The sequence below is a fragment of the Falco peregrinus genome, chromosome 3 (assembly GCF_023634155.1).
Source record: "Falco peregrinus isolate bFalPer1 chromosome 3, bFalPer1.pri, whole genome shotgun sequence".
Lineage (NCBI taxonomy): Eukaryota > Metazoa > Chordata > Aves > Falconiformes > Falconidae > Falco > Falco peregrinus.
The window spans coordinates 105,298,499-105,313,429 of record NC_073723.1 but is presented as its reverse complement, the minus strand read 5'-3'; the positions used below and the strand labels follow the sequence as shown (position 1 = coordinate 105,313,429).

The 14,931-nt window shown below is 53.8% G+C and overlaps 1 protein-coding gene across 2 annotated transcripts in view; it reads right to left on the bottom strand.

The window, feature by feature from the left end:
• Nucleotides 1-2,275: 2,275 nt before the first annotated feature.
• PLEKHN1 (pleckstrin homology domain containing N1) overlaps nucleotides 2,276-14,931 on the bottom strand; it is a 28,399-nt gene continuing 15,743 nt past the window's right edge. For both annotated transcript variants that reach the window (XM_055800646.1, XM_055800645.1), the window contains 10 exons: nucleotides 13,942-14,091; nucleotides 13,462-13,542; nucleotides 8,999-9,068; nucleotides 8,347-8,501; nucleotides 7,514-7,708; nucleotides 6,724-6,984; nucleotides 5,989-6,141; nucleotides 4,976-5,188; nucleotides 4,675-4,723; nucleotides 2,276-4,267 (listed from right to left, as the gene is read on the bottom strand). In XM_055800646.1, coding sequence (XP_055656621.1) covers nucleotides 4,074-4,267; nucleotides 4,675-4,723; nucleotides 4,976-5,188; nucleotides 5,989-6,141; nucleotides 6,724-6,984; nucleotides 7,514-7,708; nucleotides 8,347-8,501; nucleotides 8,999-9,068; nucleotides 13,462-13,542; nucleotides 13,942-14,091 — 1,521 coding nt within the window. In that variant the 3' untranslated portion in view covers nucleotides 2,276-4,073. The remainder of the gene's footprint in view (nucleotides 4,268-4,674; nucleotides 4,724-4,975; nucleotides 5,189-5,988; nucleotides 6,142-6,723; nucleotides 6,985-7,513; nucleotides 7,709-8,346; nucleotides 8,502-8,998; nucleotides 9,069-13,461; nucleotides 13,543-13,941; nucleotides 14,092-14,931) is intronic.

Sequence of the window (14,931 nt, the reverse complement as noted above, 5' to 3'; positions counted from 1 at the left end):
CAAGCTGAGCAGTGGGATGTGTATGGGCTTGCTGGCAGCTCCAGAGCACTGGGCCTGCAGTTTGCGGTGACCTGGTTCAGATCATATTTTTTCTGCAGCCAGTCTGTGAAGGACGAATTTATTTTTCCAGGAAATGAGAGGTATTTTGTGTGTTTACAGGTACTACAGTTGCCATTTTAATGCAACTTGTGCTGAGACGTCTAATGCCACTTTAACTAAACCCTCTACTTTTAAAGCCTAAGAGAAATGTGTTGGAGGAAAAGCTGGGGTTTTCACGGTCCCAAGGCAGGTGTCCACGAACACAGCTCACAAACACAGCCCTGTTCCCACCTGCTACAGAGCCGCCTGGGTCAACATCTGGATTGGAAACCATCAGCAGAAAACCAATGGATGGCAAAAGTGATGACTCAAGTGGGAAACCAGGTTGTGCTGGGGAGCCTGGGTGTGGGTCTTGGCCAGTCTGATGCTTATGGGGCTGGTTTGAAAACATTTTAGGGCTTGTGTACACACACATAAATGGCTCTGCATTGATTATACCGGCCTAGCAAAACTGTACAACCTTCTAAAGTAGGGACAGACAGAGGGAAAGCAGGAAGAACTGCTGCTCCTAGGGGAGCTAAACCCAGCTGGGAAAGGGTATAAGTGAAACTCCTTTAGCTGCTTGTATGGCAGAGGCTATGTAACCATTTCAGTGGCAGTTTGTTAGCACAATCTTTAATTGCTGCTGGGTAGCAGTGAAAAAACAGCAGGGAGCAGGCATTAGTGGTCTACAGGACGGCAGCATTCAGGGAGGGGACACTCAGGTCCTGTGTACAGCCATAACCCCACACTCTCCGCAGAAGCCCCTGATGGTTGCCTGTTTGCTAAGGGCATGCTCACACTCCATCCCTGCAATGCTATGTTCTGTGCTGCGCAGCAGCTGGAGGTAGCTACAGTCTGCGCCACAAATATGGCAGGAATAAGGCAGTAACTCAGGCACAGATGCACGAGCACAGAGACGGAGTTCAGGACCCAAAATAAGAGCCAAACAGACCACAGCAGCTGCACACAAAGGCATGCTGGAAGCATGAGAAATGAGCAGCTTGCATGTTGAAAGGGCAGCATTTGAAAGAGTGACAAATTTAGCCCAGATGTAGCCAGGGAGGAAAGTTGCCACTCTAGGAGCAGGACAAAAATTTCTTTAGAAGCTGTGTCATGTCTCTGCAGGCACTTTGAAACCAGGATCTCGCACCTTGCTACTGGTGGTCCCGTGCACACGTGTAACTGTCACCGGTCAATGTGATTCCACATTGCAGCCTGGGAGAGCTGCTCGCTGAGGGACAGACCCACCGGGCTTCTGCGGCCAACACATCCACCCCCTGCCTGGTTATTCGGTGTCTTGAGCACTTCTGGCTGCAGCACCAACACCTGCCACCTTCCCAAGTGTCAGCACCTTGCAGCAGCTGATGTCTTGCACGGAGCAGTGTGCTTGAGAAGGCAAGCCCTCTGCCTGCCCTGCTGCTCCCAGCCCTAAGAGATTACTGAACTTACAAACTGAGGGCCACATCCAGTTCCTCACTGGTCTTCTCTGCAGAATAACTGCAGAGGCAGCCAGGACACTTGGTTTTCTGCCCAGAGCAGATGCAGAGACAGAAGTTGCCTACGGGCATCTGGATGCAGTCCTCAGGACAGTATTTCCTTGCCAAGCAAGCCCCTGCCATGGCCAGCTCCCCTTCCCAACCAGCTTTGTTAGAAGGCAGCTGCCGTGAAGTGAGGTCAGACTGACAAAGCAGCAGAGGCAGAGCCAAACCCTGCACCACCTGGCAGCCCTTGGGGGGCTCAGGTCTGCACCCCACCCAGCGCTGGGGCTGGCCAGGGCATCCCCACTCAGCTCACCCAGGTTTTCCCCAGGCTGGAGAGCAGGCAGCACAGACCCTCCTGAATCACAGCACGGCACGGGCATTGCATGCACGAGTGCACGGAGCCATTTGGAGTCACCAACCGATTTTACACAGCATCTTTCCAAGACTCCCAGAAAACAGGGCTGAGGCAAAGTCCAATTAGCTTCGGCGTTAAACCTCTAGCCAGGCCTCATTGCCTGACGAACGCAGGAGAGACTTTGCTCTAAGATTAGGTGTTTACGAGTGCCTGACCTGAACTACAGACTGTCTGGAAATCATCCTGGACCCAGGGCCCCAGAGCCCTCCAGGGAGGAAGGGCTTTGGAAAGGACCACAGCAACACAGACAAAAATTCATCTCCATTAAACCAGATGATGGCAAAGAAAGAGAGAAGAAAAATGTTCCAGAAGAACATGTATTGCAATTGTCCAGTCTCACAGAAGTCCACCAGGGAACTCTTACAGTAATAGGGAGGGGCTTTTCCCTTCTGATACATTGCAGGTATCGCTGTTGAAACCCAGTTAAAAATATTGTGGTGACCATCTTCAAAGTCAACGTGTTCATAGGGGCTCATGACCCTCCTGCCTCCCAGCATACTACATGCTTTTGACATTCCCTAGTGCAATTTTGTCCTAATAAATAGACACTTTTGGGGTTAAGTTACTAGATACAAATCTTCCCAAAATGAAAGCAAACCTGAAACAAAACAATAACAGCTAGAAAACCCAAACCAACACACACACGAATGTGCAGACAGCTGCCCATTCTACAGTACTGAACATCATCCACAGCTAGAAAATTAAATAGAACTTCAACTCAGCCACATTTACAAGTTAAATACATATTATCCACTCAAACCTCGCATGTAAACTTTGTTGGATACCTTCTGAAAAAAAAAAAAAAAAGTACAATGTAATACACAGATATTCAAGTACAAAGAGCTCCTGGATTGTTTTGTTTGCACCAGTGAAAGAACAAAAATAGAGTTTTGTTAATATGTTTGGTTTGCAGCTTCTTTAGGGAACAAAGGTCAAGAATTTGGAACTTAAGTTAAAACATTTGGATTTGCTGCCGACCTTGTATGTGCTAAAGGATCTGGCCTAAGAGGCTGGAAAATGATAGCACTGAGACTCTGTCCCCTGTTGTTTGTATCCTGGTCTTGCTGCTGCTCTGGAGGAGGGAAGAGAGAGATTGCAGCCCACTCTGGCATTGCTCTGATCACTGGAGTATTATGGCTGGACTGGAGTTTGGTTTGTGGTGAAATCTCCTTCCTTCCCTCCCTGCCTAGATAGTCACAGGCAGAATTTAGCGTGAGCCCAGTAACGGACAGAGGGGTGGAAGGAAAGGGCACAGTCCCCCAAGAGGAATCTAGGGCATCCTTTCTAGGGAAGACCTTGGTAAACACAAGCCACTTGGCATATTTGCTGGCAGCACACTTCTTGATTCCACCTGCCAAGGTGACAGGCTCATAATATTGCAGGTCACTACCATGGTTTGGAGGCAGTACTGGCAGGGAAGAATTTTTTGCATTAAGTGGAAAGAAAGGCCCATTCTTCCCAGATCCAGACTGTTTTTCTCCATCTCTTGTCAGGTACCTGATCGGGCAGGAAGAAACTCCTGTGAGCACACCTATTGCTGCCAACCTTATACACCATGATGGGGCATGCTCATGTGTCTGGCAATGGAGGAAGGTTTGGTTTAACAGCTATCCTCAGGGATCAGTGAATCCCCAAAGTGGCCAGCCTGAGGGCTCTGGTAAAAAGGAAAAGGATCAAACTAACCCAGCCACCAGCCAGCCCTTTTCTTTGGCTTTTGAGTGATTGCTCCACCTGAACACCCAGTCCCTTTTCTCTGAGGGAGCCTGACAAGCTTTTTGTTCTTCCTTTTATTTCCAGGGGGGCAATGCCATTCCCTAGCCAGGGCTCCCCAAGGCAGTGCAACCACAGAGCATGCTCCTTAGCGTAGCACACACTGCTCCTTGGCTCCGCAGAGGCTGTCATTTTTGTGCTTTGCTCTCATCCCCAGATTTAGGGGAGAAGTTTGAACTCCGGACCTGCCAGGACATGGGAACCAGCCTTCCGCAGAGCAGAGCCCTTCCCTTTGCTTGGTATACCCCAGGCTCCTCACCCTGGGGGGAAGCCCAGAGAGAAAAGAGCCCAGGGGCTTTTCTGTGCCTGGCTCTGGAGGCCTTTCTTCAGGCCTGGTAGAATTGGTGGCCAGGAGCTGGGGAGCTGTGCGAGCTGCCTTGCTCCTTCGCCTCAGCTTCCCACAGGTTGTCATAGCTGAAGTCACTCTGGAAGCTCTGGAGCTCGGCATAGTCATGGTAGGCTGCAGAGTCACGGTGCGGGCAGCTGGCCTCTGGCAGGTCGTATGTGCCGACATTTCCGTCTGCAGAAAACCAGAACAAAGTGCTCAGAGCGCTCATAAGTAACCCAGCGGCTGCCCTCTGCCAGCAGAGAGTGCACACAAGGGTCAGCAAAATCGCAGCCCAGCTGCAGCTAGATCTGGGCAAAGCGGTGGAAGTGTGCCATGGAACAAACCACAAGCCCCTTCGTGTGATGGGTGGCCAGAGCCGGTGGGCAGTGGGTGGAAGCCAAGACAACTGCCTCCACCAGACAGACCAGATGCAGGGCAGGGTGACAGACTTGGTCCCACCATGGGGAAGCAGGAGGAAGGAAGGGCATGCATGAGTCCCCACGCTCCCTCTCAGCCCTGCTTTCAGTGATGCTTATGGAGACAGACATTGGCAAGGTGGGGTGGGCTGCAGCACCCCAGCAGCCTCCCAAGAGTCTCACCTGGTGGCTGCAGTGAAGGGCCCAGATGTTCCTCTCGCAGAGAAGAGATCTGAAAAGAAAGATGCGCTGATGAGGATGACTTAGCACTGCAGACCTGGGATACCACACACCAGCCTTGCTTGGTTCCCCCATCCCAGCTCTCCTTGATGCGTTCATCCCCTCACAAAGCGAAGGGCTCAGGGCCCTCCAGAGACCAGCCACTCTTCCACCCCAGAGAAAGACAAGCTGGGACCCTGCACCTCTGTGTACTCCCCAGCAGCCTGCACAGTGTGGGGCACTAGGACTGCATTTACAAACTCACCTCATCTCGGTAAGAAGCATCAGCAGGAGGCCGCAGCTGGAGATGGCCCGAGGTGCCAGGGGTGCTGTAACTGGGAGCCACGGGCATCTCTCTGTAGCAACTGCTGGGCAGGGGCTGGCAGTTCCTTTTCTGCAGAGAGAGATGCTGGGGTACCGGGATGGCTGGGCATCCATTTGCCTGTGCCGAACCCATCTGTCCGTGACACTGCAGGAACTTAACCAAAACAAACTCCAGATTTGATACCTGCTATGGAGAGCTGGGGAACGCTGATCTGCTGCTTCCCATCTGGCACCCACAGCCAGCCCGGCTGTGAACAGACTTAGGCAAACCAAGGTTTTCTGCCTACCTTGCAAATTTCAGTACATTCCAATCCTTCAGGCCTTAGTTGGGAAAGAAAGAACGGCTACAGGCCCCTTGCCACACACGTGCACCTTGCCTTCCTATCACCCACACAGACAGTGGCAGGTGGCCAGATGTCAAGGCAGCAGGATGAAACCTACTGGCAGCTCAGGGGATGCAAAAGGACAGAGCAGTCAGGAAGAACCCCCCCGAGGGAACGAAGGACTTCGGCAGTATGGGGGGTGCCAGCCACAGACTCAGAAATAGTCTTTTCCCAAGAGATGTGCAAAACTAGAAGTGTGGCCTCTCATAGGCACTCAGTTATCACAGCTGGAATTTTTGGGGGTGGATAAAGTGGTGTCTGACTCATCTCTAGTTTCTATAGACTGGATCACATCTCAGTCTCTGCCTTCTGCGGTTTCTGGCTGTTTCTGGAATTGCTGCGATGCTGACATCCAGCGATAAGACAGGGGAAACCTGTTCCCCTCTGACTCTGTCCTGGCTTGAAAAAACAGAACTGCACTGTGCCCTGCCGCACCCCGCAGTGCAGACCTGAGTTCCCACATCCCGCTCAGGCAGACAGCAGGAAAAGAAATGGCCCGAGGCACAATTTCTGGAGCCAAAAGCCTGTGTGCTGAGTCAGGGCCATAACCAGCAGCAAAGGCGCAGGGTACCTCTTGCAGGAAGCTGGAGCTTGCCGTGCTGTGAGCGCTGGGGGAGCTGGGCATATAGGGGTCAGCATACAGGGAGGAGCGGGGCAGGGCCGGCTTCTCCAGGGAGCTGGAAGCTGTCGAGGGCTGACTTCCCACCAAGCTCCATCTGTTCAGCTAAAAGGCAGAATTGAAACAGGAACATGACATGCTATTCCCTACTTGCAATTCATCCCCAGGAGGGATCAGAGTGGGGAATCTCCCTGCAATTGAAGTCCCAAATGCTGCTCAGCCATGAAGGATGACGGGGGATGACTCCTAACTGTGGCCATCTGTGCTAACAAGGGGACTTCCCTGGGCATAAGGCAGATGCACACTCATTGAGGGGAGGGAAACATGGCATCACACACTAAACCACTGATGGACACACGCTTCAAAGCCCTCAGAAGAAGAGGCTGTGTCCTATGAGGTAATAACGCTCCTGCTTGCAGAGCACTTGGGGCTCATGTTGCCTCAGGAATGAGCACCCAGCATCTCAGGGCTCCCAGAGACATAGCTCCCTTTGCCGTATTTAGCCTCACCTCCCATGAGCCATTTTCAAATGGAAATGGGTTTCACGCCTGCCCTAGAGCACCCACCAGGACAGCTATCCCTGCACGCAGCGCTGTAAGGAAAATGCAAGCCCTGCACCGGTTCCTCTGCTGCCTGATCCTTCCCAGGCAGGCAGGAGGGCAGCCCCCCATATCCCAGCCCCCTTACACTGCTCAGGTCCAGGCGTGGCGAGGGAGCTGCGGGGTGATGCTGTGAGCTGTGTGCGGAGTATGGCTCGTTATACACTGACACCAGGAGCTCGCCATTGGGATTTTCAGGAATGAGGCTGCAGATGGTCCTCTCTGTGTCCTGGCTGGGCAGCTGCTGGCCACAAGGCCCACATTTGCCCTTGGACTTTCTGGCACTGCTCCCCCGCCGCAGGTCCTGCGCGGACAGCCCCATGCTTGGCCATTTGGCCTGTGCCAGGCACTGAAACAAGGAGACAGACCCTGGAGCTGGCTCTCCTCAGGCCAGCCCCAGGTATGCAGACCCACTTGCAGCCAACACAAGGCACTGCCCTGCTAGGGCTGCTGCCTGCGGGCACCCTGCTGCGCTTGTGCATCAGCATGGTCCTGCGCACGCACACACCCTGGGATATACAAATGCTGCACAGGGTCAGAGCAAAGGCCTGCCTAGCCCATCACCTCCACCCACCCACGGGCCTTTACTTTGGGATTTTCTAACCTTTGAATAGTCCCATTTGCCCGTTTGCAATCTGCACCAACAGTCCCTACGCAGAGTGGAGTATGGGGATCGGACCCTTCAGCAGACTTTTCCCTTATCAGCAATGACAAAGCTGAGCCAGAACAAATACAGGTTCCAGGCACGGATTTGCTATGCCACGTAGCAAACACTGACCACGCAAGCTCAGCCCATCCGGACACCTAGATAGACCGCTCTGGTCAAAGGCAGCATCTGTTGCCACATGCGTCCCAGGCTTTTAGCAGGGTTCACTTACATTGAGAGGCTGGGAATAGCCATGGGAGAGGGGGTCTTCAAGCACTCTGCTCTCAGGCATTAGCATGAAGGACTGTCCATCAGGAAGAGAGCCGCTGTTCTGGGAGAGGTGTGTTAAGGTGGCCACTCTCCCTCCGGACGCCCAGGAGTTTGTACGGCCATCAGAAGTGAGCGACCCCCTCCCGCTGCTGGCAAACTAGACAGAAGAAAAGAACAGCATGTAGGAAGAGCTCTCTGCGTGGCCACAGGCACATCCCTCCTCAGCCCCATCTCGTGCCTGAGCATCGCCAGCCCAGCCCTCTGTGCCCACACGCTGGGGCCAGACCCGGGGCTGGGCTGTGCCTGCATGGTAAGCAGCTGCCGTGCCTGGTGCAGTGGGGTGTGCTGCCTTCTGGGGCTGAGAAGGCAGCTGAGTCTGGCTTGCTGGGGTGAAACGAGGAGGGCTTGCAGCAGGGAGAAGGGTGCTCAGGCACCCTGACCCCATCCTGGCTGCAGTGCTGGCAGGGTGGGTCTCCCCTTCCTTGCAAGACCCTGTTAACGTTCTTGTGCCAATGCCTCACTGCACAACACAGTCTATGGCCAGGGGTCTGCTTCTGAATTAATTTAATATATGCCTATATAATGTAATATAGGGCTTCAAAATAATTTGCAAGGATCAGCAACCTCGTGACAGCCCTCAAGCAGGGGACTTGAAGCAAAGTCTGCTGTGTCACAAGAGTACCCACACGTGGCCAGAGATAGGAAAGATGGGAGTCCTGGGAGACACCTATTGATTACCAGCCAAACGCTGTTTACCTGCTAACCTGTTTTACCCTGTTAACCCACATCTGTTACCTGGCTGGGGTGTGGCAGCTTTGATCCTGAGAAACTCTCTGATCCAGAGAGGGAGGAGTCAGCATTTCGAAACTGGGCTGTTTTGAGGCAGTAGAGCCACTCCTGGTAATCATCATAGCTGCGGCAGATCACCCGGATCGAATTGATCAGTCGGCCTGTAAAAACATCACTCACTGCTGTTACCGGGTTTGATTGACAGTCATGTTGCTTCCCTCAAAATCCCATGGGAATCCCCTTGCTCCTTCCCTCCCCACATTCCCCCAGGATGTGGAGACCCCCACGCCGGTGCAGGGACAACCGGAATGCTCCGTCTTCAGTGCTGCCCATGTGCACCCGGCTGAATATCAGACAGGGGCAATCACAGCCCAGACCTAAACGACGGGGAACCTGTGCAGCCCTGTGTGACAAGCGCTCCTGCAGTGCAAGCGCTGCTGCTGGCTCACAGCCTCTCCCGGCCAGCAAAGCCGGGTCCTGCAGCACAGCCAGCGCACAGACAGGATGAGATTTCCAAGCACTTCAGTTCACAGAGTTTGGGTGCCAACACGAGTGAGCACAGCCAGGAAGATGGCCACAGCAGCTGAACAAAAACAGCCCAGCCCCAGAGACCTCCGTGGCTGCTGCCAGCACACCCCTCAGCATGCTGGACACACACCTTCTATTAAAAAGGAGGTTTTCTTGTTCTCTTCAAAAAGCACTTGGATGGCGTTGAGTGGCAGCTCACCCTGTCGGAGAGAGAAGCAGGCTTAGGACTGCATAGCGGAGCACAGCTCACAGTCCATGCCGTACAGCAGACAGGTGGAGCAGGGGGGGGACAACGTGGCTACCCCTGCCTGCTTGAGGGCTGGAGCCTCTGCGGGCACCTGGCCAGTGAAGCTCCGCTTCCACAGGGGCTTGCCCGTCAGGTAAGCCAAGAGGCTCTAGGAGCCTGCTGCAAAGTTTCACCAGCTTAGCTGGGAGCAGTGCAGGGCTGGCGCTGAGGGTGAGGCAAGGCTGGCAGGAGCCTGGCTGCTCTTCATGTGGCGCGGGGAGAAGGTGCAGCTCAGCCCTGCCGACAATCCCCTTGGGGTCCTCTGTGGGGAGGGGGAGGAAGAAGGAATCGTAGAAGCATAGAAGCATTTAGGTTGGAACAGACCTTTAAGATCATCAAGTCCAGCCGTTAACCCAGCACCGCCCAGCCCACCGCTAAACCCTGTCCCTAAGAACTGCATCTATGTGGTTTTTAAACACTTCCAGGGATGGTGATTCCACCACATCCCTGGGCAATCTCAGAGCCTAAATCACCTAGGTCAGGTCTGCAGGAGACAAGAGGCACCCAAACTGGTGTTGATCTGGGTGAGGACTTGCGTACATCAATACTCTCATAGGCGTGGGACAGAGGCATGTTGGAGAACTCCGTCTCCAGCAGACTGAGTCAGCCTTGTCCCTCCCCGTGCACGTGTCACTCTCCCACCACCAGCCTTACTGCAGGAATGAAGCCTCTGAAAGGCGCTGTAACTGCACAAGCCATTTCTGTAAGCTTTCTTCTAACAGAGGTCCCTCCTGAGACATGAGCTTCAAAAAAACACTCCTTCCCTTCTCATTCTGTTTTCAACAGTTTCCCATAGTTTAACGGCTGATTTCTCCAGAACATTTTGCAAACATGGTCTTGAATGAGGTTTTCGTTGCTGGGCTGGGACTTCCAGCCTTGCAAACAGGAATCCCCACAATGCATACCCTTCAAAGCCCTACAAAGACAGGGTTGAGCCCTCTAAATGCCAGCTGGTGAAACGTGAGCTCTCGTGCTGTACAGCACAGTTGTCAATGTGCCTCCGGTGATCAGAGTGGGGTTTGCCCCTGGCAGGCACTGCATGTGTGTTCCTATTAGCAGGCAGATGCTAAAGCAGCCTGTCCCTGGAAAAACTGGAGTTAGAAGATACCCCGTGCTGTTGCCCCTCAGTGCAACAGTACCTTTGCATGCACATCCACCACTGCCTTCTCTGCCATCACCTGGTATCCCTTGCCCGTCCCCACATCTGCCACAGGCACTGGTCTGTGCCAGGCACAGCTCTCCCGTGAGCTCTGTGGGACAGGCAGGAACAGGACTGCCTGTTCCAGACCTCTGCTGCCTGCTGCCAGATGTCCTTTACGTGTCATCGCTGACAGTTCAATTCGGTGTGATGGGCAACCTGGCAGAAGGACCAACGGTTCATCAACACTGAATTAGGATCTAGGCCTCCTCTTTCTCGAGGGCTCCCCAAGCTGAATTTTCCTTACAGAAATGAAACAAGAACAGTCCTGGGAGAGCAGGATTTTGCACTGGAACCATCTCACAGATGAGTTCATTGCTTCACTTCTCATCCCTCTCATTCTCTGAGCCAGTGGAAACCAAGCAACACATAGCTTCTTTGTTCCTTAAGCCCCTGTTCACTGCACCTGGCTGTCACCCTGACCCTGTGGGCACAGAGCTGGTGGCAATGGCCCTGGGAGCAACTCCTGGCTGGGATGGCAAACACAGGGTCTGGGGAGCACTCAGGAAACGAAGTTCCCACCTCACACCACTCTCCTCCATGCCCAGCAGCAGAGGAAGCAGAGAAAGCAGGAGCAAAGCCCTGTCATTTAACCAAAGGTCCTCTCAAAAGGTGCATTCAGTCAGGATTCATTTGCCTAAGTTTACAGGCTGCAAAATAAGGTGTCTAGCAGAAACTCCTCATCATGTCCTCACTGCAAAGCTGTCCCAGCTGCAGAGGCCCCAGGGAATGTGGCTGACATGACAGTGTTGCCACAAGGGAAACGTGGAGCTCAACCAGGCGTTCATGGTTTTGCTGGCCAGCTGCCTCTCTGCAATAGCCTGTGGGCACAGGCAGGCTTCTGTGGTATTTCTCTTGCACCAAAAGGGATTTATGGGATGAGCAGTACAGGGAGGCTGACCTTGGGAGGGAAAGCTCATGCAATGCACCATGACTTGTTTTGCCCTGTCACTGGAAGAAATGGACTTTGATGCTTCAGCTGCCGCAGGCGCTGCAAGGCTGTGTGTGGAGGGGGTCAGTGCTGCCTGCTCCTGCTGCTCCTCAACTCTCCAGCACATCTGAGCAAGCCCTCCTGCCACCAAGGACAACTGCACAGGGCTTTCCCCAGGCACCCAGGGCTCCATCCTCCCTAAAGCAACAGCCCCTGTCTGTGGAAGGGGGCTGAAACACCCCGTGGCAAGAGTCCCACCTAGGGAAGCACAGCAGCATCCTGCAAATAACATGCACGTCGGCTGCAGAGAGCCCCTCCAGCCTTCCCCAGGCACGACGTGAATGCCAGCAGTTCCCCCTTGCTGATTTACCCCTTGCCCAGGGCCTTTTCCCACCAGCAGTGAGCCAGAGCCTGCTGCTTAGGGTGAGTCCTGTCCTGGCAGGCGCAGCTCCTGCCTTACCCCTTCCCTGTCCCACACGCAAACTTGGCAGTGGCAGCTCCTGTGGTTTGTATGAAACTCAAGAACAAAAGGGCCGGGCTACTCCTTCACACACAAATCGCAGGGCTCCGCATCTGCTTGCAGGGAAGGGAAGTTAATGTGCAGAAGCCCCGGGAGAAGGCTCCTGTGCCCTGACATGCCTGTGGAAAATCAGGTTCCCGCTGCAGTGTCACAGGCTGGTGAATCACCTCCTGCCTGCACTCGGCTGTGCAGAACCCTGCAGCTGCCCCACTGAGCAAGACGCCTGGGGACCAACACTCGTGCACCGTGGGAAGGGAACATGGACAGGGCAGACAAATCTGGTTTAAGGTTTCAAAAGAGATGAGTTAATCTGAGAGCCCAGCCCAAGGCACCCTTACGTGGTTCCGCATTCCCAGGAGCTGCAACCAACATGTTCCTGAAAACAAGCCCTGTCTGAGGTGTGTCACACAAGCCACCGCTGCTGGGAAACACCCTCCACTGTTGCACTGAGGATGGAGGACAGGAGATCGGCTTATATCCCTCCTCACACCCCTTCCTGATGGATGCACAGCCATCTCCACTGGCCAGGGAGATGCTCTGTGCAGGTCTTCCCAGGGGCAGTCCTTGAATTAAAAGCATCCTGCATGGCTCGGGGCCTGATGTGGACATGGAGAATTCATGTGAGGAAGGACCCCATTGAGTTCACACTGAATTTCACAAGCCCTCAATCTCTGCAGGGTTTCCTTGCCGCTGGCTCCTCTCTCAGTGAGTAGGAAGGATGCTGCTGCTCTGGAGGAGCAGCTCAGCTCTGCTCCACCATGTGCCGGTGCTGCTGCACATGCAGGTTCACAGACAGTTCAGCGCTCTTTTTGGCACATTTGTTCTAGCATGGGAAAACAGGGCCAGAAAGCACAGGGCTATTTAACAACCATCGCAATGATGGCTAAGATAGGTGTTGGCCATCAAGCTTAAGGGCCACTCAGACTGCAGGCAATGCGAATGCAGCTCCCAGGGCCCACAGTGCCACTGCCCATCTGTGCGGAGGCTCCCAGCTTTTCTCCTACAAGTAAAGGCACACCAGTGGACTAGAGAAGCTTGTCTCACATCCCCTAGGGCAGTCAGGCCTCCACGTCCTTGTTGGCCCTTCCGTTGGCATGCCCAGACATTGCTCAGAGCCCTTGTTCCACAGAGAGAAAGAGCAGCAAACGCAGCGCACCAGCAGCGGCCTCTCCCCTCTGTCCGCCAGCCAGCTGCCTTTGCCCCTCCTCACGAGCATCAGATGTGCTGCCAGGATGCTACCTGGTTCCAAGTGGTCCCACAGTGCAGGGTCTGGGAAGCAAAGCCCCCGCTCCACAGGGGCACTCTCTGGGGCTGTTCCAGCTCCTGTCTCAAGCAAGCGAGCCAGGCTCTCTGCCAGCATAACCACACAGAATATGCCAGCCTCCCTCCTCCCAGAGACTCAGATTCCTTGGCAGTCAGCTCCTTTTCCCCCAGGCTTTTGTAGGAGGGCAAGGTGTTTCTCATGGGAAGATAGCTTGCAACATCCCTCTGCCTGCTCACCTGCCAGCTGGCAAGGGAGCAGTGTGGAGGGAAAGCCCTTGTCAAAACAAGGAGCACAAGGGAACCCAGGTGGAGGGGAGCAACAAGCCAAAGAAGTGCTGCAATAGCCACTGTGGATGGGTGAGAGAGAACAAGAAGGTGCTCCAAAATGAACTTACCTTAAAACAGAGGCTGTTGCGCTCTTCAGATACTATCACCAGTGTGGATGGGTAAAGCACCAACAGCCGGTCATGCTGCTCCTTGGAAAGTAAAGAGGAAGAGGGCTTCCTATGAACAGCCAGACAGGGCTCAGATCTGGAGAGCCCTTTATTTTGTCTCTCTGACAGCAGCCTGAGGCAAGGGCTCTGGAAACAGCCGACTGGCTTCCCTGCAACAGGACTCTATGGGAGATTCCTGCCAGCTCCAGCTGCCAGCCCTGTCCTGCAAATGCTTATGCACGCACTGTCCCCAAGCACCACTGCTGGGCCACAGAGGCAGTAACAAACATCTTTCCATTTACTGGGATGTGGGTAAAATGACCCTCCAGGGACCCATTGGATTAGCGGCAGCAGGTAGGCAGGAGTCTGCACTAGTCACTCCATCCATTGCCTTTTCTGAGCCATGCTGACAGGAGCTTGCTCCCCTGAGATGTGTCCTACCTGGAAAGGCAGATGCTGAAGCTTGACTCTGGAAACACAGAGGACGTCGCCTAGGGATTCCCGCTGGGTCCCTCTCCACTCCTGGACAGGCATGTTCTGCACAGACCACCGCAACTCCTCCTTCCCCATAGAGCTCTGCTTCCAGTCATTCTAGGGACAGGAGCAGAACTGAGAAGCAGGGTAGACATGTCCTCCCCTAAGAGTCTGGCTAGTGCACAGCCCATCTCAGGACACTTTTCAAGTGTGGCAGAAACAGGAAAGAATAAATAAGTCTGTGCAGGAGCTAGTTTTCCAGCTGGGACTGAATAATCATACTTGGTACCTGGCATCACCGGTACATTGCCTTTCAAAGGGGATACCTCTGTTACAAGTTGGGAGGTGGAGACAGGGAGGGAAGTGAAACCCTCCAGAGACTGGAAGAGAAGACAGGTCTCTTGAATCTGGTCCTGTTTTCTAGGCCCCAGTCTTCTCCTCCAAATGTTTCGTAATCTCTGGGTAATTGCACAAGCAACCAGCTGTGTGAGAATTTCCCTGAACCAGACTCAAATCTCTGACCCTTTAGAAGGCTGTGGCAGTGGCATCTCTGGGTCGCAGGTCTACTTTCAGCACACACACCCTGCCAGCCCCTCTTGCAATTCCCTTGCAAAAGGCTACATAAACGGCAAGCTCCAAAATTAGAAGCTGTGTGTGCATGCACACACAGCAGAAATGCAGCAGAAATGCGACAGAAATGCAGTAGGCTGCTGCCAGGTCTCAGCAGCACCGAGCACCTTTGGGGTTGCCATTCAGACTCAAATCTCACACTCACTCCGGTGCTGGCTGCACAGACCTAAGACCCTAAGGCCATCTGAGCACAAACACACGGTTCCTCCACGGACAGGGGAGTTCCCAAGCAATAACATGTCTGTCAAGTGTGGGTAATTAGCCTGTCTACCCATGGTTATCTTAGGGGTGGTAGAATAACTAAAGGAAGCAAGAGCTCTGAGGTGT